Raw genomic sequence first — 27,436 nt, 5'->3', positions numbered from 1 at the left:
AGACATGTCTCAGACGAAACTCTTCATGGAAGGATTACGATGTTTTCCTTCCCACCTTATGTTATTTTCTTCAGTTCATATTTTATGCAGAAGACCAGAGAACTCTGTGGCGTCAGAATTTTACATGCAATTTCGTCTTCTATCAAAAAATATTTAGATATAATAAAATAATGACAATTTTGTTTACGATGTAATTTATTAAAAAAATATATTTATCACATTATTTATGTGAACAAAACCCAACCGCCTCCAGATAAAATGCCCCCCAAAACCATAAGGCTTATGTTCTTCAACAACCTGCGAAAACAAAAATAAATTAGAGCAAAAAAGAAAATAAAAAAAAATACCAAAAATAGAAACATAATTTTAAATATATACATCATTATTACATAGTATATAACAAAGTCGCTTACCGCTGTCGAAAATAAGCCATTCTTTACTAGTAACAATGGCTTATTTTCGAAGCGATTTTAAGCAATACAGCATTAATCCTTATCCAATTAAGTACCTTAAATACATTGTGCATTTAATAGAGATCAATATGGCCTTTTAAATCATGTAATTTAAATGAATATTTTCGAAGATATTACAGATTTAAAACGCAGGGACGTAGCGGTTTGTATTGGGTATTGTCTGAAAAACTGTGAAGGTTGTAAGACATTCTGTAGTATATTTAGTATCAGCTTGCACCCTTGTAAAGCCGGCACAGGACGCTATATATACAAAAGTAACTCTATCTGTGTATTGCTCTTTCACGCTCAAACCACTGAACCGAATTTGATGAAATTAGGTATGGCACTTGAACTCCATAGGTTACTTTTAATGACTAACCTAACGGCCAACCCCTTAAACTCGAGCAAAGCCGCAGGTGACAACTAGATATATTGTAATAAAATATTTAATGAAAGCAACCAATAGTATTGTCTAATGGAATGTTGTTTAGTGTAAATTGTTAAGTTGGCTATTTTTATAAAATTAATACTAGATGGCGCTGTAACAATTTCAATCAAGCTATCATTAGCATTTATTTTAAGATGTAATGTGAATAGTGACAATTATTAACGTATTAAGGTGTAAGTTGAAGTACAATTTTTTAATTATGAACCCTATAACAAAGTGCATTAAAGCGAGATTGCAATATTTATCGAAACATTATATATGCTAAAATGATTTTATTTATTAAGGAGTAGAAAATACAAAAGATTTATTCAAAATCGAAGGCGCGCGAATCTTTAAATTATTATCGTCTTTCGTTAGTATGACTTAATAACGCTCGTGCTAGGAAGATGTCCTAGTGTGCGTGAGACGACTAAGTGTAGGGACAGCAAAAAAAACAAAATTTAATGAGTTTATTTTATTAAAATAAATTATTGTTCGAGGTTAAGTCTTTATACTCTAACAGATTTAGCGAAATAATTTACAGCTCTACTTATAAATGTTGTTTTTGGGGTGATTAGTCAAACAATTCTGCGTCTTATTCTTTCAAATATCAAATCAGTGATGATAGAAAGAGACACAATGTTTAAATAAATAAAATATACATATTTAAGAAATATACAGTTGTTAGAGGTATTGCCATGTAATATTTCTGACATAAGAATTAAGGTAAGGTGTTCATAGCAATAATTAAACGTAAGTTAGTTTTAAACTCTGGTTACCTTAATCGATGATTTATGGGTTCTTTACATGTGATTAGTATCTCTATTAGAGCTGGGAATATAAATACCATGACCGCCGTGAAGAAGTTTCCAAGCTGAAACGTAGACGGGTACAATTGAAATAATTTTACTTGATAATTTAGTTAGTGGTAAGGCTTTGTGCAAGCCCGTTTAGGTAGGAGGTTGCTAATGAGCAGCCTGTAAATTTCCTACTGGAGGCCTTAGCACAAGTGTACTCTCGCTTTGAGGAGAAGGTTTGGAGCATATTCCACAACGCTGCGGGTTGGTGGTCATACACATTTCATATATTCTACCGCCAAGCAGCAATACCTAGTATTATTGTTTTCCGGTTTCAATGGCGTGTGAGCCAGTGTAACAACAGATACATGAGATATAACATCTAGGTAACCATGGTAAGAATACTCCACTTACAATCAAGTGGCTGACCGCCTGCAAAGGCCATAAAAAATTATTGTAAGAAAGCAGATAAACAGTAATCTCTTCTCTCCAGTCTTTTCTAATAATAAAATTTAAATAATAATAAACACGTCTGTACTAATATTATAAATGTGAAAGTATATGTCTGTCTGTTGCTCTTTCACGACACAATTGAACCAAACTTGATGTAATTTGCTACAAAACAAGCTCTGACTCCAAAGAAGGACATAGGGTACGACACTATTATGGCTCACACTACGACCAACGCCTAAAACGCAAGCGAAGCTGCTTCTTACAAAAATATGTATATAAAACTTTCTGTTATGTAACAGCAATAATTATATTTTTGTCTTTAGCATTTCCTAACTAAAGTCACTTGGCTTAGATATCAGTTTTATTCAATAATAATTTTAAGATTACATTTTGGATTTTGATGCGGTTTGACCATTATGTACCTAAATTGACGCAGAAGGTTTTTGCATATAATTCATTTATATTAAATTTGAAAATAACGTTAAAATTTGATCTTAAAAAGTCAATCTTTTTTTTACATATTTTTTTATCATTGATTAAGTTTAGCCAATATCTGATTTGATTTTTAAATGCGAGCGTGGTTTTCACTCTTAGTATTATATTACACTTACGAAACTCATCCATGTAACTATATTAGGCAGAGCGATCGACAAACACGCGATCACCATCACATGTAGAGCTCGATACAGACGCTCCCATAATCCACGACGTCTGTAAAATTTTACGTTCAAATTCATTGATAAAAAAATCCTTTTAAATAGAACAAAGATCCAAATAACTTCACAAAACTGTAACATCAGAAACTAATATAACTTGGTGGTAGTCTTAGTAATAGTCCGTTTGAGTAGCCTACCCTCAAATAGCAATACTGCTCCAGTGCCTCCAGAAATCTAGAACTCATAGAGACTAGGCAACCCCTATGTTCTTCGAAATCCAAGTTCTAATGACTATGGGACTATAGTTACTTACGTGTCATGTTTTCTTCCAACGTAATGCCAAATAATTCGAAAGGGGACCCAGAAGTGTACAGCAAACGTTACCCCAAGGGTTATCGTTAGTAACCCTTGCATTATGAGAAGAGATCTGTAAATAAAATTTGTAATAACGCCAAGACTTTGTGCCATATACAAGATTCGCACCATGAGGGTTCCGTACCATAGATAGACAAACAGACACTTGTACTACAAGATATTGTTTATTGCCAAATTTCATGATTCTAGGTTAACGGGATGTGCTCTATAGGTTTAATCCCTTTGCGAATTCTTGGAAAATGAGACGTGAACGGCCATATCTTTTGATTCCGTAGACTTAGAAATTTGACATTCTTAAAGTTTCATCGAACCGCAGATCTGAGAAAAAGGGTTTCGACGGCTAGACAGACAAGACACGACAAACTTACGCCGAAGTCATCTTATAAGGGTTTCTTTTTTACTTTAGATGTACGAAACCCTAAAAACGCTAACGCGTAAAAGCAATACCATTTAAACTTAGCAATCTTGAAACATGATATGTGAATATTTGAGAAAATGACGTGGGACATGCAGTTGATATTATTTAATATTAAGACTCAGGCTATAATCAAGCATCATACAACAATACGACAGGAAGAAAGAGATCTAGAAAGTACCTTTGATAATTTTAACGCAAATTACTTTTAAATTTACACGTGATATTGTATATTTAGATAATTTTAAAGATATATTGTTTTTCCCACAGGCGAATTTATTTTTTCAAAATCAAATAAATAATTTTTCTCCTGTCCGATTCCAGTCATGGTGGAGATTCTTAACGGTAACCAGCTAAAGCACACAATTATGTGCAACTCTCATAAATCGATGGAAAGGCATTCCAACTTGCAGCTTTATACCTATATTACCTGAGGCATTTAAGTGTAAACATATATAACTCTCAATTTTCTAGACCTTAATGCAAATTTCTTCAGAAAACTTAAATATGAACCGAAACCAGGATTTGAAACTAGGACTTCGGGAGCTGCAGCAATAACCTCGGCCAGACCACCGAAGGTGTTTTAAAAATTTAATTAGCTACAATATTAATATTAAAATACTTACAAATACGAAGGCATATGTATCGTAAATGGGGAACGGCAATTTTCCCCCCAAGCCCAATAACCAAAGAATCCTATTATCATAACGAAAGTTATTACGATGGGCATACCTAAAATGTTTTTACATGAATATAAATAAAAATGAACTCTCATTACTGACGGCATTATATCTTTAAATTTTGGATCGTCTGTTAAGAAAAAAGTACTGCATTCTTTTAAAGGAAAATCTATAATGGCTGGGTAGTGCCCTTACCTGTATCAACTTTGGGTATCTCAGTTATTCTGTGACGAAGCAATAAAAGCAATATTTAGAATTGAGGGTTTTATTTCAAGGTTATGCAGTCCGTGTGAATACATGCACGAGTGTAATCTAATATCCCATAGTTAGCACGTTTTGGGAGTAACCCAAACGCCAGTTTATGTTTATTTTTTTGTTTCTTAGGGTTTATTCCAAACTATCCAAACTATCAGAATCTTTCCACTCGTTAAGAATTCAGTGGCACATATAGAATAATTTTATAACAGTTTATTACATAATACAAGAGCGGTGATGGCCCAGTGGTTACAAGACTTGTCGGGTTTAAATGCAGAATCTTAGCCGATAATTCTGCGTTCAAACCCGAGCTACCATCACTCAATTCATGTGCTTAATTTGTATATATCATTTACCTCGTGCTTGGTTGTGAAGAAAAATATCGTAAGGAAACTTGCAAGTGGCGGATGAGAATCTGCTAAGTTCCAAAGTAAGTGCTAAAGTTCCACTAACCCGTATTGTAGCAGCGTGTTGGAATAAGCTCCAAACTCCTCAAAAGTGAGAGGAGAACTTTGCCCAGCAATATACATTTTTACATAATACAGATAAATCAATTTAAATTTACTTGAACGTCGTAAATTCATAACGAGAGGAAACACTCGGTTGGACCGAAGTTGCTTACACTATACATGTATATCATGCATTAAATGACAGATACAAAAGAATCCAGAGAGGGAAAAATATTCTTCCAAATATTATCATAAAAAACCGTATACAATAGAAATTTCTTCCTAGTCGATTCCTTATTACTGAGGACCGTGACCACTATGCGTGTGGCTCTCCTGTACACTTCTCTCTTTGTCTATTTCACAATAGAAATAGAGAGAGAGAGAGAAGGAAAAGTCACTTGGATGGGGGAGGCATAACGCTTTTTCCTTACGTGACAATTTCTGCCAGATCTCTCTATTGCAACGCGTAGAAGAACTTCGTTCCAAAATATTTAAATATCCCCGTATTTCTTACCACATTGCAATACAGTATTAAAGTACTGAGGCCGTCTCATGTTATTTTCAATGGGTAGAACTACACCGATGCCATTCATACTGTACATGCAAACACCGAGCATATTAAAGAATCCATGGACGTTCTTCCACGCGGGACGATCGCTTAAATCCGACCCGAGTGTTATGCTGTAGTACATTGTTGTTGCGACGCATAATGCTGGAAGCCGACGTTATAATAAACTTTATTATTAATTTCAGTAACTAAGATTCTATACACAAAGATAACAACGTGTAATTGTACGGTGACGTCACTTTTAACATTTTTAAAGCGCCAATGTCTATGAGTGGTGCCCCACTTACCATCAGGTAGTCCGTTTGACGTCGACCTACCAACCTTAATCATAAAAAAACTTGAATTTTACGCTTATAAATAATAATAAATATTGGACAACATCACATACATTACTCTGATCCCAATGTAAGTAGCTAAAGCACTTGTGTTATGGTAATCAGAAGTAACGACGGTACCACAAACACCCAGACCCAAGACAATATAGAAAACTAATGAACATTTTCTACATCGACTCGGCCGGGAATCGAACCCGGGACCTCGGAGTGGCGTACCCATGAAAACCGGTGTACACACTACTCGACCACGGAGGTCGTCAAAATCGCTTGAATCGCACTTATATATATAAATACGATATAGTAAAACCTTTTTTGTATATTGTTTTGGTCTGTATGTATATATATATATATATAAAAACAATCAAACTAACTATAAACAAATGTTTAGGGAATGCAGCAAGAAGTTAATAAAATAAACTAATATTATTAATTAAATTTATAATAAGGCCATCAAGGTAACGCCATCTGTTGTAATTTTGTAAAACTACATTAGTTTGGTTTACGTTTCGTTAAAATTATGTACCTTAGTATCACTAACGTCTACACTGAGGCGCTAAAACGAATTGTCAACACAAATTATTCTTGACTTAGTTAAATATAACTATAACTAATTTGTGCACGCGGTTTCGCCCCCGTGTATGAGGGTGAAGGGGTCACAGGTGTTAAGTACATTTTTCCTGTATAATAAACAACCTATGTGCTATTCCAGACTATAATTTATTTGTGTCAATTTAATTCGGAGCCATTCAGCAGTTTTGGCTTGATCAAACATCATCCATAATAATATTAGTAAGATTAATAAATTATTATAATGATACGTAATACAAAATTTCAAATAATACTGTACGATTTTACCCGTAATCAGATCAGCTGCGAGGGAAAATGGCGCCAAATACTTTAAACTTCGAATCAGGCTCAACGCTATCAATGGAAGAGTCACTATTAATATATAGATACTTATTGAAATTTTAATACTAGATGCCGCTTCCAGTACCTTAAAAATTATTAAAATTTATAATTAAACACGAAAATTAGATGATAGTAATCCACTATATTTTTATTTTTTGTCATTAAATAAATAAATATATAATGATTGATTTTGGTCACGGCGGCTAATCTTAAGCGAGACTAGCCAACTGAACCAGGACATATTAAAGTGCATATGTGTGTGTTCCCATTATACGATAGGATGGCAAATCCGACACGGTCAGAAAGACGCAGGACCAACTGTCTTACGTGCTTTCCGAGGCAAGAAAGCGACTGAGAAACCCAACTAACTGAATAACTTTTATCGATCCGATCTGGAATTTGAATCCAGGACCTCGGGATCTGCATCCTTATATCAAGCCAAAAGACAAGCAAGGCAGTCAATAAAATGTAAAAAATATAATAGCATGCTATTTTGTTGAGAATGATCCTATAATAATAATCATAATACAATCATACTTCAATAAAAATAATAATTATAAATATGAACCCCTTTTAATGTCCTCGCCATGATTATATCGAAAATACAGCATGTTCCATTGAATTCCAAAAATAAAAAAAAGTCCACGAGATATCTGAAACAAAAAAAAAATTAAAAAATTTAAACTACGGTAACCTATAATTATGCCTTATAAATTAATCACTTTTATATTATATTATTTACCGAGGAACACTCGACGTGTTTACGGAGAGCCTACCGTTTTCGGCGCCAACTGATAAATATTTTACTTAATTGAAAACCACTCGGCGCTGACATTTAATAATTATACCCGATAATATTATGAATATTAATAGTCATATAGCTTCTGAGTCTACAAAAATAGATTATACAGATAGTTATTTGGGCTATTGACTAGATGAGGCATCTGCAGGCGGAATATAGCATTTAGCATTTATCTACACTTTTAAACAAGACAATATTGGTATAGCAATAATAATTATAACCAAAAATTGTGACCCAAAACCAAAAGCCAGTGTGGATTGGTACGACCCATTCATCATATAGTCTACAGCCAAGCAACAATACTTAGTATTGTTGTATTCCGATTTGAAGGTCAAGTGAGCCAGTGTAACTAAAGGTTCCAAGGACGTAACATTATAGTTTTTAAGTCTGGTAGCGTATTGGCGTGTGTAAGTAATGGTTAATATTTATTACTGCACCAACGTCTTTGGGTGGTGGTGATCACCTTACCAGTACTATAAAATAAAAAAATAAAAATTATTGGCGTTCGAGATCACATCGTATATTATGTTATCCTGCCTATCTTAACTCTGTGAATAAATATATTATTTGTACTTAAAGAATCAGCTCGGCCTTGAGAAGAAGTCACGGAAACATCATGTATAGAAATGTCTACAACTCAAAATTTCAGCAAAAATCGAAGCTAACTTGTAAACATTTCTGGAGCTTTTAATATTTTGGTGTTAGTAAAATAAAATACGTAATCAGCTGAAAAAATGTTTGCACGTTTATAGTTCACACTAACGCGGGATACCTAATACGCAGTAAGCAATGCTCTGCGCACGCATACGCACACATAGTGATTTAGCTGTACTAGCAATATACAGAAAATAAATAGATTTTTAATTACGTGAATTTAAATATGTATTCAATTGGAGCACTTCGATAACGTGCCACGTAATTACGACATTGTGACTATTAAATTATATAAATATTAACTAAAAAAAACTCCTGGATAGTAATCATTTTTAATGACTTAAATAATTTAGATAATTATTTTGAGATTTAACAAAAAAAACCCAGTTAGTAATAAATTTTTGAGAATCATCAAAACGACATATTTTATCTCTGCTTCCTCTGTTAGCTCCAACGATCGAGAGTTTTTGTATAGGAAATTGTTAGGCGTCTTATCATAATGAAGCTACTCACGAAACATTAGTTTGATAGTAATCAAGTGCAAAAATGGACCATGGATCCTGGACTAATAGCCAATCCTTATACTACTATCAATAGCGCTGCCAATCACAGTACCTGAACTGTCATATCTATCATTGTACTAATTTTTAAAAGAATTCGTTAATGAACCTAGCTATGTGATGCTAGTTCATGCGCCTATTAAATTTGAAGACCTTGATCACTTAATATAAAAGAAGAACAGGTTTCTTGAAAATTTGTCACCTGAATGCTTTGCTGAATCGTCGCAACTTTAAAGGACCCGTGGCAAGAGCCACTTCTGCTAAGTCAGGATAGGAGAGTCTTGGTACACGTAATCTCAGGTACATTTTTTGGGCTGATTTCACCAACATCTGAAAATATTAAGACAATTTTGATCCATAACAACTGCATACTGGGAAAGTCTTTCGCCATGAAACGATTTTATCATGAAACTTTGTCTCAAAATTCTGAATTTACTTACTAACATACAATATGAAATAAGAAATCCAAAGATGGCGGTGACTGCCAGTGATGTCCAAATCCCACCGTACATATAAGCCTCATGTATCCCTAATATGCCAGCACCGATACAGCCTTTTACTAAATGGGCGGTTGATTCGACGAGGCTAAAAGCAAGTTATATGTAATTTTAACAAATTATGGGCAGGTATTGCCATTTTTCTAAGAATTACTGAAAATGATCACATATATTTATAAGGGAAATCTTTTATATTTTACTTTTTATTTTGCTGCTCCGGTTCATAGGTCTGCTGCGGATTCACGCTTGCCAAAAATTTTTGTTCGAACCTGTACATCTAAATCTGACGGTATACTATAATTTATTCTACCGTTCTCAATTAATGGTTTGACTAAATTTATTATATTAGTATAGTATCAGGGAGATAGATGTGTTTCTCTCATCACGACATTGACATGCTCAAAGATGTTGATATAATTTTTAAGACCACGTTTAGTATATTTTCAGCAATTTCGAGTCACGTGTAATTAAGTACTTAGTTGCTTGCATTGCTTTTAAAAGAACAATAATGGCTAAAAAGTTAACTTACTCGATAACGAAATTGTCATTGAATAATATTTTTTATTCTAGTCTCTGATTGGCTAAAATGATTAAATTGTTTACTGAATAAGAGATAGACAAATAAACTAGATTTATAATGGAAATATGTTGATTTACTTTGTGGCATAAAGATTTTGCCTCTCTGCGACAAAATCATAGTCTAGCATCTCAACACCGGGATAGAGTTCATGGTAAGCGGTGCTGTCACTTCTAATCAAATATTCCGATACCTCAAATTCCAAATTACGTAAGGAAGTAATATCATCATCCTGAAATTTAACGAGATATATACTTAGAGCGAAAATATGTTGCACTGCTGGGCTAAGGCTTGCGTTCCTCTTAATAATAGAGGTTTTGAAGTTCATTCCACTGGATTACTTCAGTGTGTTGGACAGACATGTAGTACGAGTATATCGTCGGACATATGCATTACTTACTGCAGTTTTAACCACCAAGCACGAGATGAATTAAGCACATGAAAATTCAGTTGTGCTTATCCGGGTTTGAACCCACAATCATCGGCTTAGTTTCACGTGTTCTAACCGTGAAATCGCTTAAAGGGCTTTTGCCTTCCTTATCATTAAACACTGCAAGCTGATAGGAACAATTCAGCATTTCGTTTAATGCATATTTTGTCAAAGTTTCGATTTTCCTTTGATCACGGCGAATATGCAATAGCGGTTCATTGTTTCTATTTAAGTTCATTGTTTCGAAATTTCTAGATAAATCACTTTGACCGTCACACAGTTGACGCCTTTGTAAATCAGCGTTTCGGCTAAATTTGAAATTCTATGGTCATTTTAATGAGTATATATTTCGAGGCGGACAATGCATGGATCAGAATTTAAATTCGTTCGTATTCAGCTTTGCAAATAGAATAAAACAATTATACTATTTGGTTACATTCCAAATTTAAATCATATTTTCATTTTGTATATTATTCAAAAATGTCACAGAGTGCTTAGTCTAGTTAGTAGAAGCAAATTTTTAACATAGTAAATGTTATGATATTGATATAGTTTATATCCTCTAGCACCCAGTAGTAATATAGCTTTCTACTAGTGAAATAATTTCGATAGTTAGATCAATTGTTTCAGAGATTACCCTTACATACAAACAAAATAAAAATTACCTTTTTATAATATTAGTATAGACAAAACAGTCAAGTAATGTCAATCTGTAGGTAATTGACATAAAGCCTATTCCAATCGAAGGAGATATAAATAAAACTTAGGTTTACATATTCCATACGATTCTAATAGCTCTGCTATACTACAATCAATTCTTGATTAACATACATTTATTTATAAAACGACATGATTTTAATTTATTATAACTTTAATTTTACTTCCATGTTTCGATCACAACTAAGTCTAAACTGAATTTCATACTAATGGTACCTTCACTTAATATAGTTTGTTAAATGACGATTCAAAAGTGCTTGTAAAAGGTTACTTGAATAAAGTAACTAGAGTAATTTTGATTTTCGCGAATCCATAATCGATAAAATTAATTTTAATAGATATAATTCGACATTTAGTGATAGGGCTTTGTGGAAGTCAACCAACAGCAGCTAAATACTATTGATGTGTTTGTGAATTAATTCCAAAATACTCACAGCTTCATTTTGCGTTGTTTTGTTTTCAATAGCCTGTAAATGAAAACTTTAATTAACGATAATATTCGTCACGAAAAATGTACAGATTATTCGTATATATTTTTTCTTTTTTTAACACGCTTATATTAGCTTCACTTGTAACTATGTATGTAAGAAAATCTTGGAATCTTAATTTGACTCACTTCCCGGTCTTCGATTAGGATGAAATTTTTCACACGCTCTGAGTTCTGATGACAATATATGACTAGCTAAGAAACGTCATTACAACTCCAATATGGCGGCCTCCTTAAGATGGCGGACTGGCTATTTGAAATCCATCCCTATGATATGGATATCAAATGAAAGGGTTTGCTGTCAGGAATACGAAAAAAATAGTCACGTGACTTAAATCCAATATGGCGGACGTCCACGTTGGTGGATAGGCTATTTGAAATGCACCCCCATGATATGGGTATTAAATGAAAAGGTTTGCTTTCGTAATATTAAGTGCGTGCTAAAAGCGTGTTTTTTAGTTTTTTAAGTTATTAATTTATTATTGTATTTATGTTAAACCAATTAACTAAGCTGTTAATTGGTTTATTTCTAGTATAGATAAGAATTATTAGTACATATAAAGTATAAGAAAAACGTAATTTTCAGTTCTCAAAAATAATATATAGGTACAATTTTCACGTACATTACCCTCCGTACTAGACGGTAGGAGAACAATTCTTATTTTACCATATATTTACACGTGAAACATTTGTCGGGAGTTGGTACTACAATATCCTAAGGGCTCAGGATCCAAACCGCTTACACGTCAGTTAAGCGGCCTGTCCATTTATGGTTGTGTCGGGCTTTAAATTTTTTGTTTTATAATCATGAAAGATTAAATTGAATTTTTTTTTACAGTCACATTGGTGTCTTATTTAAAAGGCGCGTAGATTCACATGGAGAAGGTTACATTTTTTGTCAATAAGTTCTCAACAGCAATGGTAAGTTAGAAAATTGGAAGTGTTAAACTCCCCTGCCTCGGGAAGCTGATAAAGCCATTGGTGTAAAGCCGTTGCCATGACATTAGACTATGTAAGGGAAGGTATATAAAGAGCACTTTTGTAGGCAAATAAAACACAAGTAAATATATATTAGTGACATTTGACGTGAGTTTTCATATTTAATTGGAGTTAAAGTCACTTCTCACTACTTTCTTTTCTCATTTTTCCACGGACGTATTATTTGAGCTTTTGGTTTAATTTTCTATTATATTAATTAACGTTCATTTAGAATATCAAAGTATAGATAGCATTATTGCAAATATTTATTTGAAATGTTTCCTTACCTCCCGACCGGCTGACATAATTCAATTTCTTTGTAAAAATAAATCCAGTCGGCTAAGCTTGCTGATATATTTTCCCATAATAAAATTCACTTAAAGTTAAGAACGTACAAATATTGTTTATAAATTAAACTTAATCGTTTTATATAATATAAATAATAACATAACATTATCGACTATTTTGAAATTTCATTAATATATTCTCATTTGACATAGTCATTATGATCGGCGTACGTCAGTTATTATTAGAATTGGCGATAATACGAATTATGAAATCATCCAGCCAGAATTTCGAAATGTTTACAAATCTACATAGAAATATTAAAAAGTATTCGATATTCGTATATTTTAATAGAATGTAGGTATGTATTAAATAAGGTAAGACTTGTGACCTTTTACAATTTTAATTCTAAGGAGATTTGTTTGCAATAAAAATAACGATAAATGAGCCCAGAGTTTATTTTCAACAACGTTTGCATTTAGTTTCTTTGGTGACGAGTCGTTCTCCTCTCGTACTCATGAGACATTCGAGCGAATTACCACAAGAGTCACAGTCTCCGTCATCACACGGATCCTTTTCTTCTTCCTCACACTCATACTTAACTTCACATTGTACGTTACAGGTTACAATTTTTTTACCTTTATATCTATTGCCACATCTGTCTTGACATTCGTCTCTTGCTTCGCATTGGATTCTATTTGAGATTCTAAGTAGTTGCTTCACGATCGGCGATCTTAGTACGTTTTTGTCGTTCAATTGTCGACCTTGATTGTCTCTAAGTCTTTGAAGTCGGTGTAACTGCTTCGCCTCATTTTTCAGTTGGACATATGATTTTGTTGTACTTTTCTTTATCAAGTTCTTTACCTTTGGATTTAAAATATGTGGTTTTTTAAAGTTATTTAACTAGTTGTGAAATTTGGGTCGATAGTCTACAATTTTGCTGCTCATGGGCCCGAAGTAAAATACTGCAGTATTCTCATAATAATTACGAATGACCGTCGATGTCCAAAGACGCGTTCCGAGTAAGTCAAACAAAATACTGCGTTTCGTATATAAATATAATGTGAGAACGGGCAACGATAATACTAAGTGTATATGTGTGTATATGTGTATATAGTGTATATGTGTGTCGATAATATTATCGACTTTTAATTATTGTCTAAATTTTATTTTTTATCATATTCATTTTGAATTAGTTTTTATTGGTAGAAATGTAAGAGTAATTATATTTGGACGGACAAATTGTAAATATGTAGTGTAAGTATTTTATAGGTTAATTTTAATTGACGTTTTTTTTCAAAACACTGATATAGTTTTAAATAAATTCATTCTCATCCTACAAGCAGGCAAGTGTTATTTTATTACCAAGAAAGCTACGTACGTACCAGTACCCCTACAACACCCAGGATTGAGTCCTGGGTATATTAGCTAATTTTAACATCGTTAAATTGATTGCAACTGACCTAGAAGTCGCCAGTGTTACGCTTCCCAGCTTCGGGAAGTATGTAAAATCGTAGTCTGTCCCTGATTTTTCTCAGGACGTGTCGGATTATCATCCCATCAGATTGCGCGAGTGAGGGATGTATGCAAATAGTTCGAGATTAGCCGTGGCCGAAATTCGATTAGAAGGACTCAAATAAATCCAGTTGAAATTTCAATATCGAATGTTTGGATATTTGCTAGTTAAAGTAATTGGTTTAACGAACTGGTATGGATGAAGTTTAGTGAATTTATAGTCTCTCTATAGTTTCGAGATAATTGTATAAACTGTATATTTTATTTTATAATAATATTTGTAGAAATTGATCCATTATAAAGGATATTATTCAATTAACCGATTTAAAAAAAATAAGAGCTTCTAATTTTAAGCTGCATGTCGGTTTAATTTTGGATATGTACGAATATCCCCATTTACCTTATTAAATAATCTGAGACTTTTACATCATAGCATTATCAGCCTGTAAACTTTCCGCTGCTGGGATAATGCCTCCTCTCCCTTTGAGGAGAAGGTTTGGAGCATATTTCACCACGCTTTTCCAATGCAAATTGATTAGGACACACATGTGTCAGAATTTCGTTGAAATTAGATACATGCAAGTTTCCTTACGATGTTTTCCTTCACCGCCAAGCACGAAAACATTAATTACACATGCATTATAAACACAACAGGTCTAACTATACTTATGTTTGAAAGAATATAAATATAATACGATAATATCATAAATATTAAACCTTATGTTGTAGCAATAAGTGCGGTATATGTCCGATTCCATTTTCGTCACTGGTTTCTGGAGAACCAGCACGATATTTCTGATCTTGTTTATTATCCATTTTGGAACCAGAGTCGACTATGAGGAGAATCGGCTGTCTGTTGCCGGATTGTTTTTGACTTAGCAGATTTATCAGACTGGACAAATCTCGTCTCGACTTTTGAACATCGGCTTGCACCTGAAACTAAAATTAATGGTGTAAGTCGAAATCTTAATTGTCATCAAATATTGGTCGTTGATAATTAACCACTGGTTCGGAAAACAGATCTGATAAGAATCGAAGGAAGAAATCAGCGAGATTGATTGTTTTTTAAATTATTCTTGTTTACAATTAGTATATTTATAGTTTTAATTGAAACGGCCTGATCTTCTCGGTCCCAAATTTGCTCTTCTATCTAATAATTGACAAAACTTTGTATGAATGTACATAATAAGTTAGTATGTCTCAAAAATGTTTACAGAATAATAATAATTCGAACAGAACATAAACAGAACTAAATTACAAAATTTCGTTTAAAGATGACAACAGTAGAGATAAAAAAAAGTTTTATTTTTAGTTAATTAGAACATTGGTTTTCGATTCACTTTTATTTGATAATGTTATTAATTTAAAGCCTGGGATAACGCAGTGGACATGGTCGTAGAAAACTTAGACGAAAGTTGCTTCAAAAAGCACTGAGTTTTCATGTGTTTAATTTTCGTCAATAATTGGATCTCGTGCGCGGCGGTGAAGGAAATCATCTCGAATAAACCTGCACTACCAACCCATTATTGCTATTATTGGTTCCGCTAAAGCGTATTGATACTTCAAGATAGAAGGTTTTAGTCCAGTGACTAAACCTACAGACTCTCAATTATAATCTCCAATATATCACAATGATAATGATGTAAATTTAATATTAGCTGGAAAAGACTGATTAAAGAAAGTACAGATAAAGAAACTTGGAAACTGTTGAAGGAGGCCTATACCCGCCAGCGGCCTTAACAGAAAAATACTAAATGTATGTATTCTTATTTTTTTCTGTTTTAAGGAAATTAAAAAAGGCTTTATTATTATTATTGTATTAAGTTTAATATTAAAAGGATTAATAGTTTTATTACGAAAAATAACTATTATATAGAAAAAAATACTTACAGTAAACAAAAGACAGGCCGAAATATATAACGTTTCTTTCCATAAACCCATTTTGTGTTATTCCTTCGCCGTTTCGCCAAAAAGTGTTTAGTTTTTTAAACTTCTTAATAATCTTATTTCCGCTCCGATTGATTTAATCGATTTCAATCGAAATTTCTAATGAAAGTTTTATGTGTTCTGGACTATATAATATTGTGTGAGATAATTATTTGCCAATTATCAGTTTAGTTTGGATTAATTAACGCAGTTCACTTGATCATGGTTTGATAGGCATACAAGTATGCTCTATTATAAAAAGATTTATAACATTCGTTTGTAATACGCATGTGTACAAACTAATAGTTTGAATACATGTCATTTTTAAAATAATTATTATTACATAGTATAAAACTAAGTCGCTTACCGCTGTCTGTCCTTATGTATGCTTAGATCTTTAAAATTACAGAACGAATTTTGATGCGGTTTTTTTAAAATATAGATTGATTAAAGAGGAAGGTTTATATGTATAATACATGCACAATATAATAAAAAACACTGATCATTTTAGAGGTTTCTAAAGTGATGTCGTAAATAAACACATTTTTGCGCTTACATTGCAAACGCTGTTTGAACCCCACGAGATAGATCAAAATAATGGACTACATATACACCTTAAAAAGGTCTTCAAAAAAGTTCACAATCGTATATGTCTATCTCTTAGGGATAGCCCACAATACCAATATCCTTTACTTTTTACGAGAGATAATAGCCTTTTTTCGAAGCGATTTTAAGCAATACAGCATTAATCCTTATCCTATTAAGTGCCTTAAATACATTGTGCATTTAATAGAGATCAATATGGCCCTTAATAGTATGTAATTTAAATTAATTGAAACGGCCTGATCTTATCGGTCCCAAATTTGCTCATCTATCTACTAATTGACAAAACTTTGTATGGATATAATAAGTTGGTATGTATGATTTTTTTCGAAGACATTTTATTGTCTACAACTGAAACACTTTGAACGTTGTAAGACATTCTGTGGTATATTTAGTGGCAGCATTGCACCCGTGTGAAGCCGGAACGGGTCGCTAGTTATTTTTTTTTTTTAATTGGTCTTAAAACTTGTTTGTTGTTTGAAGTTAAAGTAATAATACCATTTGAATAATAAATTTGACAAGAGTTACCGTTTATTTCATCCTGTCCTATGAAATACTGAAACTTTAACCTGTCGTATTTGAATTAGTAAGTACCATTAGATTGAATCTGGAAAAATGAAAACCTTTATATGTTTGATCGATCTCGAGAATCGAGAATGCTTCGAAATATAGCGGTAGTTACTCTACCAAAGTCACGTCACTAAACGACCGCATTATACGACAGTAAATTGTCAAAAAATGACATGTGGCCGAAAATATATATAAGTGACATTTGAAGTGATAATATTAGTAGAAATATTAAGTCATTTTTCACAATTTTTTTTTATTTTTATTTTACTTTATTAGGAAAACAAACAGTACAAGTCATTATTAAAGCTATAACATAAAAATTAACACATATACCAGTAAAGTTTCCACTTATAACTAAACATAATAAGAGCTGAACAAAATTAATTATAATATCTAATATAATAATAATAAGGAAAAAAACAAACCTATGAAAGAAGGGCAAAAATCTTATTAAATAATCAATTTTACACGGACGTATTATTTGAGCTTTTGGTTTAACTTTTCTGTTATATTAATTAACGTTCATTTAGAATACATTCATGTTTAATATTTCGAAGTAGAATCACAATTTAAATTTTAGGATGACTATAAAAAAATTAATCGTTCTTTAATTTTGTAATATGTTATTGTGTTTTTTTTTTAGCATTAGCAGCCAGTAAATTGTCCCACTGCTGGGCTAAAGGCCTCCTCTCCCTTTGAGGAGAAGGTTTGAGCATATACCACCACGCTGCTCCAATGCGGGTTGGCGGAATACACATGTGGCAGAATTTCGTTGAAATTAGACACATGCAGGTTTCCTCGCGATGGGGTACATGTCAGTCACCTCCTCGTGGTGTACCCTGGGCAACGGGGCCGGCTTGAGCTTGCTCGTCGGCCACGGCTAAGACTGGCGGGAGGGATGCGGCCACATACCCGTCCCGGTCCCCCGACCGGGACGGGTATGTGGGACGGGTATGCGGCATGCGTAAATGCATTTCCTCCTCGTTAAACAAAAAAAAAAAGGTTTCCTCGCGATGTTTTCCTTCACCACCGAGCACGAGATGAATTATAAACACAAATTAAGCACATGAAAATTCAGTGGTGTCTGTCTGGGTTTTGAACCCGAAATCATCGGTTAAGATACACGAGTTCTAACCACTGGGCCATCTCGGCTCTTATTATATATTTATATATATCTACAGTCTATTCCAACTGTAGAAAGAGTAAAAATAAACGTTAGATAATAGATATGATACACTACGAACAGCAGGGTTTTTCTGTAACATGAAACTCGAATCTCACCTGAGGACACGTGTGTTAAATGTCAGAATGTGATATGTTGACTGTAATAATTATAAAATTTATAGGATACACGTATCAAAATACCGTTAATATCATTATATTACCATAGATGTGTATTCTCATGTAATCGACTTATGTCTTTTTGAGAATAAATGTCTATAAACCTAAACGGCGTATCACTGAAAGTCATTTGTCAACATTTCACGAGTGAGATACGAAGTTAATTCTTACAGAATTGCACTGCAGTTCTTGATTGATATGTCTTTATTTATAATACAACACTATTGCCCTTAACTACTTATCTACTTTAAGTTTAGTTTCAAAGTTTCGATAACAGATTCGTGTACGTCCAAAACATCATTCTATCGCAAATCCATAATGAATATTATTGAAGCTCTCGACCAATGATATCGCGTCACTTCGGTGTAAAAAAATGTTTATTTGACATTTGTCCTTTTGTGGTTGGAATAGACACATGTCTCCTATAAAGTTCTTAAGGTATTATCTGTAGTATCTTAAAATAATAATAATATTATATTATATTATATGTAAAATTAATTTATAGAATGATTGATAAATATTATTTGAGTAAACTATAAAAATAAACTCGTGACACAACTTCTGTTTCTACATCTTCATAAAGTCAATACATCCTTCCTGGAGCACGTTTTCCGTTTCTATAATAAGATTCAACACATTCCTTATTAATTTCATGCGCCATTACTAATTTTAAAGTAACTCTGTCTTTTTGTCCGTCTATTGCTCTTACTCTGCCTGTCCACTGAACCGAATTGGATTAAATTTGGTATGAAAAAAGCTTAAACTCCAATGAAGGGATGACAAAAAGAGTGGAAATTTTTATACAGTCTGATTAAATGTATTCGTTTATAAATAACATGATAGAAAAAAATAGTAACTACTTTACAAAACAAATCAAAATATATAATAATAATAAATAGGCTTTTACAAGCACTTTTGAATCGTCATTTAACAAACTATATTAAGTGGAGCTACCTGTTCGGTATGTAGATTCTAGAGAGAAGAACCGGCAAGAAACTCCGTAGTTATACTTTTTCAACATTTAATAATACATTCATGTTAGTTAAACATGACTATAAACTATAATCTTTAGTTAGAAGATTATAATTTCACTTCCTATTATTACATGGTAAGTGATTATTGAATGCAGTATTTTAATATTGTAAATATAATTTAATTTGAAAAACTTATATAATTTTTTATACCAAGTCTTCCAGGGGATAGACAAACTTTATACCCATATCCATCGCCAGCGTGAACAAAAATGTGGGAGACGCTCGTTTGGAATACTTTTAAAACTAAACTGAGATATGAGCAAAGAATTTCGTGTTCGAGGCAATATAATATCAAGTTCCAATACCCGAGTTTTCTAAAGCATTCCTCGAGACATTCCTGCGTTCAGGCATGCCTTTGAGCGCCTTAAAATATTTTATCGACGCTGTCTTCTCTAGACGACATTTTAGTGCTTTTCGCGTATTCGGTTCCCTGATCAGATTGAATTGTACGCGTTCGGAATAAAATCGAGTCTTGCGAAAATTTTACGCTGTCTATATTGTCAGTTTGAAGAACAGCCTCCTGAAGTGTTTGTGTTAGTCGAACGTATGTTTAAATCAGATGTATGTTTTATATATTTTTATTTTAATATTTATTTAAGTTGCAGGGTCTCTTGTAGGTCTATGTTATTTAGGTAGACGAACTGTCAAATGAGCCACCACTGCCCACAGACATTGGTACTTTAAGAAATAAAGTTTATTCCTTATATCACCAATGTGTGGTACATTACCAGTACCTTGGAAACCAAGATGCTATGTCCCTTGTTCCTAGCCCACTAATCTTTCAAACCGCAACACAACAATAATATATGATGAGTGGGAGGTACTTTTATAATAGTTTTATGGTTTGATATATAAAGTTAATTAACTCATCTCAAGGTAAATTTATAGGACTCAAGGGAAATGGCATTTAAGATATATTGCAGATAATTTGGAAATTTCTCTATTAAAATTTAAGAATAGAATACATTCTTGTAAAGTTTAGTTTAAAATTATTATAACTGGCGTATATATTTTTTGTTTTAATTGTTAATAATGCAAAATTTATCTTCTAATGCGTTCTGATTATGTATTCAATATGAAAAACCTTTCGTTGAGTTTTTTGGCGATGTTTTTGCGAAAGAGTTCTTTACATTAATTTATCCTCATATGACGATATCAAATTGCCCTTTAAAGCCTACTTGAATAGGGAAATATTTGATTCTGATCTTTTAATATTAGTCCTGAGTTTTTTGCAATCTTTCCTTCTTGGATCATTAAAACGTAACTTATCCATATTATATAAAATTTATTTGCTATTAATTCTTGATAATTACTAATCCTTCAATTGCTATTCTGATATTTTTTATTAAAATAAATTACGAAAAGAAAACTCATGATCCCTTCAACTCAATTTTTTTTTCTCTATTTATTAATCTTGATAAAGGCAAAACGATAAAATAACAATATATATTAAATTTAATCATTTGATTTTTTATATTCTTAAAAGCCAAGAGGGAGGCATAGTTTTACCACACTTTGGCCTTTTACAATATGTTTTTTTCGGCTTCTTACATATGTCATAGTCATCATACTCCTCCCTGCACGTTATCGTACAAGTGTACTTTATCTTCCGAGGGCATTTTCTCACACACCAGTCCAACCTTTCACATCTAGCGCGTAGAGCTTGCCGGAGAACATTCTCGGTCTTTTCAAATACCATCGCTGCATCTGTATCGACTTCTTCGTTCTCTTGCGTAGTCTTAAATATATAGGATGCGAATGAAAAAAAATACATGATTAATTTCTATCATTAGTATATTCAAATTAGTAAATTCAAAAAAGATTTTTAATTGAGTTTAAAAATTGTGCAAGAAGTAAAAATGCGAAGGAAAAGAAAAGATCAAAAAAGTTTGTAGAACTTTCAAACGTCGTATATATGGGTGATCGACGCAGATTGGCATATACTTTAGTACGAATACTCACGTGTTTTTAATGCTTCATGATTCACTTAACTTAAGGTTTATAAATACAAATTTATCATACGTAAGTTACCTTATAAAAGGTATGTTTAGGTAATTAGGTAAGAGGTAATATTTTCGAAATAACTTTGGATTGTGACTAAAACATTATTGCATGGAATAGCTGATAAGAATAATTCAGATCTGATCGTAGAACTATTCTGTGAGAACCAACAAAACTCACCGTAGATGTCATCTGAATGTCAATATTTAATATGAAATATTTACTTTATTAATTTTAACATTTAACTGATGTATCAGAAGATATATCGATTTTACGCGTGACTTCCAAAGTGACTCTTTAAGAATAGCATTGCTGATTGCAATCATCAGTACAGTATATTTAAAAGGTCATTCGTACTTCTAACTAAGCGTTGTTAAAATATATAGAAAATATACCCTTAAAATGTGGTAGAAGTTATAGAGTTCTTGATCATGCGGCGGTTCAATTGGGCTGATTTCAGGAGTGATGACGTCACTTTCTAACCCTGGTGCTCTGACGTTTTCGTCATTATGTTTATAAAGTATCGCTATTAACGGTATCTTTGAATTATAATTCAATATTCTCTTGTTATTACTTTGACTGTCCGATGAGGCATTCTGAAAAATATATTATGTTGATGAAGCAAAATAAAGTTATGAAGCAAATAATAGTTGGTCTATATCCCACATGTGGGCAAAGACCTGTGGTCCATTTAATGAGAAGATTTTTGGTGCATATTGCAGCACAGACCTAAACAAGAAGCAACAAAAACGGCAAATGAAAATTCACATGAATTTGAATTTATGATCTTCCTTTAAAATGCGCGTTTTCTAACTACTGGTTACAACTCGAAAAATATCAATGAAGTTTAAGTATAAATAACAAACAATTTAGTTTAATAACTGGGCATACATAACGTTTTAATTCTCTTACATATATACTTACTTTTAATGAAAAACTTAGAAAAACCAAAATTAATTCTATGCCCAATCGTCTGAACGTCATATCGATAAGAAATGAAACTAACATTTATGATCACGCATGAAATGATTTAATTAAAGGACAAACAATCATCTTAATTAATCAGCACTTGAACGAGTAGGATAATTCGTAAGGCTCGATTCAAACTAGCAAGGTTTAATCAAATGTTAGTTTTAGTAATAGTTCCATTAGTAAAAGCAAATTATCTCTTTCCACACGTTTCAAACCAAGTTTGAGACTGAAAAAGTTTTCCGTGACCGAAATCGGTCAAGAGGTTCATAAACAATGTAGTTATGTTAAAGAGCAAGAAAAATAAAGGAGAAATTTTATAGTCATTGGTATAATGGACAATAATTGAGCCTATATACAACTATTCCAGTCAGAGGGTAAAGATGATAAACACCTTTGATTTAAATATTCCATGCGATATTTTTACACCTCTACTACATTATTCTTTACAAGTAGTGTTTGATTAATATATCTTTATTTATAATACAACACAACACAACTCTTTTAATTTTACTTAAAATTTTCGGTAAAAGCCACATTAATATCGCCATTTCGATTTCATAGTGAATATCATAGATAAGACAAGATCTCGACCAATTAAAACGCTTCAATTCAAAATCAAAGGTATTTTTGTTTTGTTTGGTCTCCTTGTGGTTGTAATAAGCTATAGGTTGTTGGTGGGGCGTCGCGGTAGCATACGCAAGCGATACAGTGATGACCTCCCCCCCCAAGAGACGGTGTACCACTGGTTTTTTTAGTGTGAATTCCGATGAGATGATGTCGTGGCGTTCTTGGTAGTTGCGAGTTGACAAGCCCCTCGTCCCCACTTAACCTGTGGGAAATGCATAAGAGTATTTTTCCAGAAATTTCCAGAAATCCAGAAAATCCAGAAACCTAATCCTATTTCCAGAAAAAGGTGATGAATTTGGAAAAAATATTAGGTATGCTTTCTTAATATCGTACTTGATATTTTAATTTTTATTGCAATACAAATTTACAAAGATGACAAGACATCGTCCTTGTACAAACTTAAGATAATTAGCTAAACAGATTACAGTGAGGGGAGACGGCTAATTAACAAATTGAGAATAGTTTCATTAGCGAGTTTGTATTTATGACGTAGGGATATTTTACTTGAATAAGCTATTAAAAGTAAAGTACAAAGTGTAAGTAAAAAAATTATAAAAAATTAAAAGATCTTATATTTTTTTTCTTATTTTTTTACCGGTGACGTAATTATATTTAAAATTATTGTAGTCTTAAGTCCTTAAATATATATAACTATAAATTAAAAATATTTACTATATAGATTTATACAGTAAATATTTTTAATTTATAGCGCGTGAAATGGTGGCAAGAATGCTAGCAGCATTTCTCCGTTGAATCGCAATTCCGATCCTCTGGGCAAAAAACGAACCAGCCCTCCTGTTACCTGTGGAGGCAATAACGCGAGGTTATCTTATGATGTTCAATTTGAACTTAATAAGATTACCTTATTAAGTTCAAATTGAACATCATAAGATAAGCATTAGCTTACAGTACCTAACTCATTTATGTATTACGAAGGCAGATGGGCAAATGAGACAACTGGTAATGGTAAGGGGTCACCACCGCTTATAATCATCATTTTGCATTAGCCGAGATAGCCCAGTGGTTAGAACGCGTGCATCTTAACCGATGATTTCGGGTTCAAACCCAGACAGGCACCACTGAATTTTCATGTGCTTAATTTGTGTTTATAATTCATCTCGTGCTCGGCGGTGAAAGAAAACATCGTGAGGAAACCTGCATGTGTCTAATTTCAACGAAATTCTGCCACATGTGTATTCCGCCAACCCGCATTGGAGCAGCGTGGTGCAATATGCTCCAAACCTTCTCCTCAAAGGGAGAGGAGGCCTTTATCCCAGCAGTGGGACATTTACGGGCTGCTAATGCAAAATGCAAATGCCTTCCATCAAACCAACGTTGAGCATCAACCAATAAGTAATGTTTGGTGCCCAAGGTTGGTGACCATATTTGTATAAATATTGCAGTATGGCGGTAGAATATCTGATCAATTAATGGTCCTAGCTCAACGGGCTTGCACAAAGCCCGTCATGTCATGTAGGTACCGATGTTATATTACTACATTTTAGAATTATATATTTGTACAAACATAATAATTCCATTAACGAAAAATTAAGCCTACAAGAGTCTTAATTGAAGATTATGAAACGTTTTCAGAATCAGATAAGTTTATAATTTCAAACTTGGTTGAAATTTTTGTAATTGACGCTTTCCTGGAACTCTATTCAAGCCTTAACTGAGATAATTTCTCAAAATTCGTGGAATCGAACGTCTGTCGAAGCGAAAATCTCTGTCCTACTAATATTGTTGATATGAAAGTTTGCATGTTTGGTTTGGATTTGGATGACATTTTGAAAATATTTTTTTTATATTCTGAATTAACACATAAAGTACCCAACACCTGCCTCCCAATCACATGCGAGCAAAGTCGCCGTTGAAAGTTAATTTAATATGAAATTATTGCACTTGCTTATTTTTTATCCTATAGTTTGGCGAACGGGCAAAGGGGCTATCTGAAGGTAAGCTGTCACCACTGTCCATAGACATTAGTGCTGTAAGAAATATTACCTAACATCATCAATGCGCCACGAACCGTGGGACCTAAGATGTTATGTCTCTTGGGCTGTAGTTACACCGGCTAACTCATCATTCTAACCGAAACACAAAAATACTAAGCATTGCTGCTTGCCGTTTGAATATATGATGAGAGGGTGGTACCTACCCAGACGGGCTTGCACAAAACCCTACCACCAAGTAAAAAAAAAACTCAACGATATTTTTTTTTCTAAAACTTCATTTTCTTCAGCTTACAAAATTTCCTTACCAAATTTTAATGTCAGAATCGAACATATCTGAACGTTTTCTGGGATCCTATTACAAAAACGTCCAATATGAATACAATACATAGTCCCACAAAGAAATAGTAACCACGAAGACAGGTGACAGGCGTTACAAGCTTATGTAACTGTCCTGGTATAAAAATAACCTTCGATCCTATTTATAGTGACTCAAATTAACCTACACTAGTTTCATCAAAATTACGGTTATAATATTTAAAGCAGTTTTATTTTAATATCATGAATATACCAATTCGTTCCTTCGAAAATGGGCAAATTTCAGTATTAAATCGTTCTCCGAATAGACGACGCAGGCTTAATTGAATCCAAACCAACTGACCGACTGAAGTTTGGTCTGGTCTGGAATAACATTAGATAAGATATATTGAATCTCTATTGATTTAACGAGACCGGTCATTTTAACGGTCGCCTGCGTTTTATCTTAGATATTATGATGTAACTTGTTGTAAGAAATCTAATTAATAACCGACCCAAAAAAAATGTTCTTTTAAACCTGTTTACTTACATATATGTGTGCACTTTTGTGTAGATATTACGCGACCTGTTTTAAGGTACTTTTAATGGGTTTATTTATATTGCACGGGAAGGTAATCAACAAATCTACATGTAAAGCAAATCTTTATATGAGATATGCGTATTATTATTTTATTAAATAAATACGGAAGTTTTTGTCTCCAGCGTATTTAAATATTACAATGTTTGTTTTTAATATATTTAGTATCTTTAGGTCTAAGGTTGAATTTGTGCTTTTTAACGGTTATGGTACCAAGCTATATTTTATTGTAATAAGTTTTCGGAGTAGTTCTCGGTATTCCCATAGTGAATGGTGATTGATATGGCATATTATTTATTTAGCACATTAACAGCAAACTCTATAACCGGTTTTATAGCAATTTATATTATTTATTTCAATTTCAAACAGAATACCGTGAAACTCTTGCAAACTTAAAATAAATCATACTGAAAACAAGTAATTTGTAATTGTAAATAAATATCAGTTTACATTGTTCGTTTATATTGCAGATGATAGTGTCAATTGAAGCGAATAGCGGTAACGGATGACGCACATCGCAGTTTTTCCTTGATTAATGAAATTAAATACTACATATTATAAAAGGAAGTTCTCTCGCTGAGTCTGTGTGCGATAAACTAAAAAACTAAAAATCGGATTTTTATACGGTTTTCACTAACGGACGTAGTGATTTATTAGGCAGGTTTAGGTGTATAATTAATTAAGATTCTGTGTAAATTGTCGGATAAAATACGCTGACCAATAGAGTTTTATATTATGATAAAAGTTTTATGTAGATCCTTGTTCGACCCGTGCGATGCGGACTCTGGTAGCTAGTTAACCAGCTAGGTGGAGATTTTGTATCGTATAAGTGTGTTTTCAAGCTCATTTGAACTCTCTATTACCTCACATCTTAAGTCGGGATTGGAAGTTAAGCTTAGTAAGGCGCGTTATAAAAAATTTTAAGATTAGATTTTTATGATGCGCGTGCAGTGACATGACAACTACATGATAATGTTGCAAGCTAGACCGCCAATAGGCTATTTGCCTAGTTTTTAATATCCATTTTATATTATTTAATAGAGGTTAAAAAACCCGGTAAAAGCTGCTTTTTTAATTCTAGTACACAATTGCTAAAAAATATCAAATTAAAATTCCATATTTAAATAGCGCGTGAAAACGCTACTTTGACAATATGGCTCTGCAATGGGGTCGGTGACGTCACTCGCCTGTATTATACTATATATCTGTGACACATATAATTCAAATACAGTAGTTAACAAG

At 32.9% G+C, this 27,436-nt stretch overlaps 2 protein-coding genes across 2 annotated transcripts; both read right to left on the bottom strand.

Annotated features, from left to right (window-relative positions):
• Positions 1–224: 224 nt before the first annotated feature.
• LOC125073877 (proton-coupled amino acid transporter-like protein pathetic) lies at positions 225–10,254 on the bottom strand. The gene is made up of 12 exons (XM_047684960.1): positions 10,231–10,254; positions 9,942–10,093; positions 9,228–9,372; positions 8,990–9,117; positions 7,340–7,424; positions 6,718–6,856; positions 5,474–5,671; positions 4,202–4,307; positions 3,099–3,212; positions 2,741–2,840; positions 1,659–1,753; positions 225–297 (listed from the first exon to the last, which is right to left on the bottom strand). Exons 1-12 carry the CDS (start codon positions 10,252–10,254, stop codon positions 225–227), a joined length of 1,359 nt encoding a protein of 452 aa, XP_047540916.1.
• A 2,966-nt stretch (positions 10,255–13,220) lies between these two features.
• Positions 13,221–21,366, bottom strand: LOC125073876. The gene is made up of 3 exons (XM_047684959.1): positions 21,319–21,366; positions 14,991–15,206; positions 13,221–13,622 (listed from the first exon to the last, which is right to left on the bottom strand). The coding sequence occupies exons 1-3, from the start codon at positions 21,364–21,366 to the stop codon at positions 13,221–13,223; spliced, it is 666 nt and encodes a 221-aa protein (XP_047540915.1).
• Positions 21,367–27,436: the final 6,070 nt, after the last annotated feature.

Source organism: Vanessa atalanta, chromosome 26 (assembly GCF_905147765.1).
Source record: "Vanessa atalanta chromosome 26, ilVanAtal1.2, whole genome shotgun sequence".
Taxonomy (NCBI): Eukaryota; Metazoa; Arthropoda; class Insecta; order Lepidoptera; family Nymphalidae; genus Vanessa; species Vanessa atalanta.
The sequence above is the reverse complement of the archived record's forward strand: the minus strand, read 5'-3'. Positions and strand labels throughout refer to the sequence as shown.

Bases quoted from the DNA above. Each gene is read 5' to 3' on its own strand.
- LOC125073877 (XM_047684960.1), bottom strand. From the start codon at position 10,254: ATGCATATGTCCGACGATATACTC. The intron at 9,373-9,941 runs GTAAATCAACAT...ACTTGCTTTTAG, and splicing joins CAAAATCTTTATGCCACAAA to CCTCGTCGAATCAACCGCCC. The intron at 5,672-6,717 runs GTAAAATCGTAC...GTCGGCTTCCAG, and splicing joins CGCAGCTGATCTGATTACGG to CATTATGCGTCGCAACAACA.
- LOC125073876 (XM_047684959.1), bottom strand. From the start codon at position 21,366: ATGCCCTCGGAAGATAAAGTACACTTGTACGATAACGTGCAGGGAGGA. The intron at 15,207-21,318 runs GTATGATGACTA...TTTTAGTTTCAG, and splicing joins ACGATAACGTGCAGGGAGGA to GTGCAAGCCGATGTTCAAAA. The intron at 13,623-14,990 runs GTTTAATATTTA...TTAAATCCAAAG, and splicing joins ACTTATTGCTACAACATAAG to GTAAAGAACTTGATAAAGAA.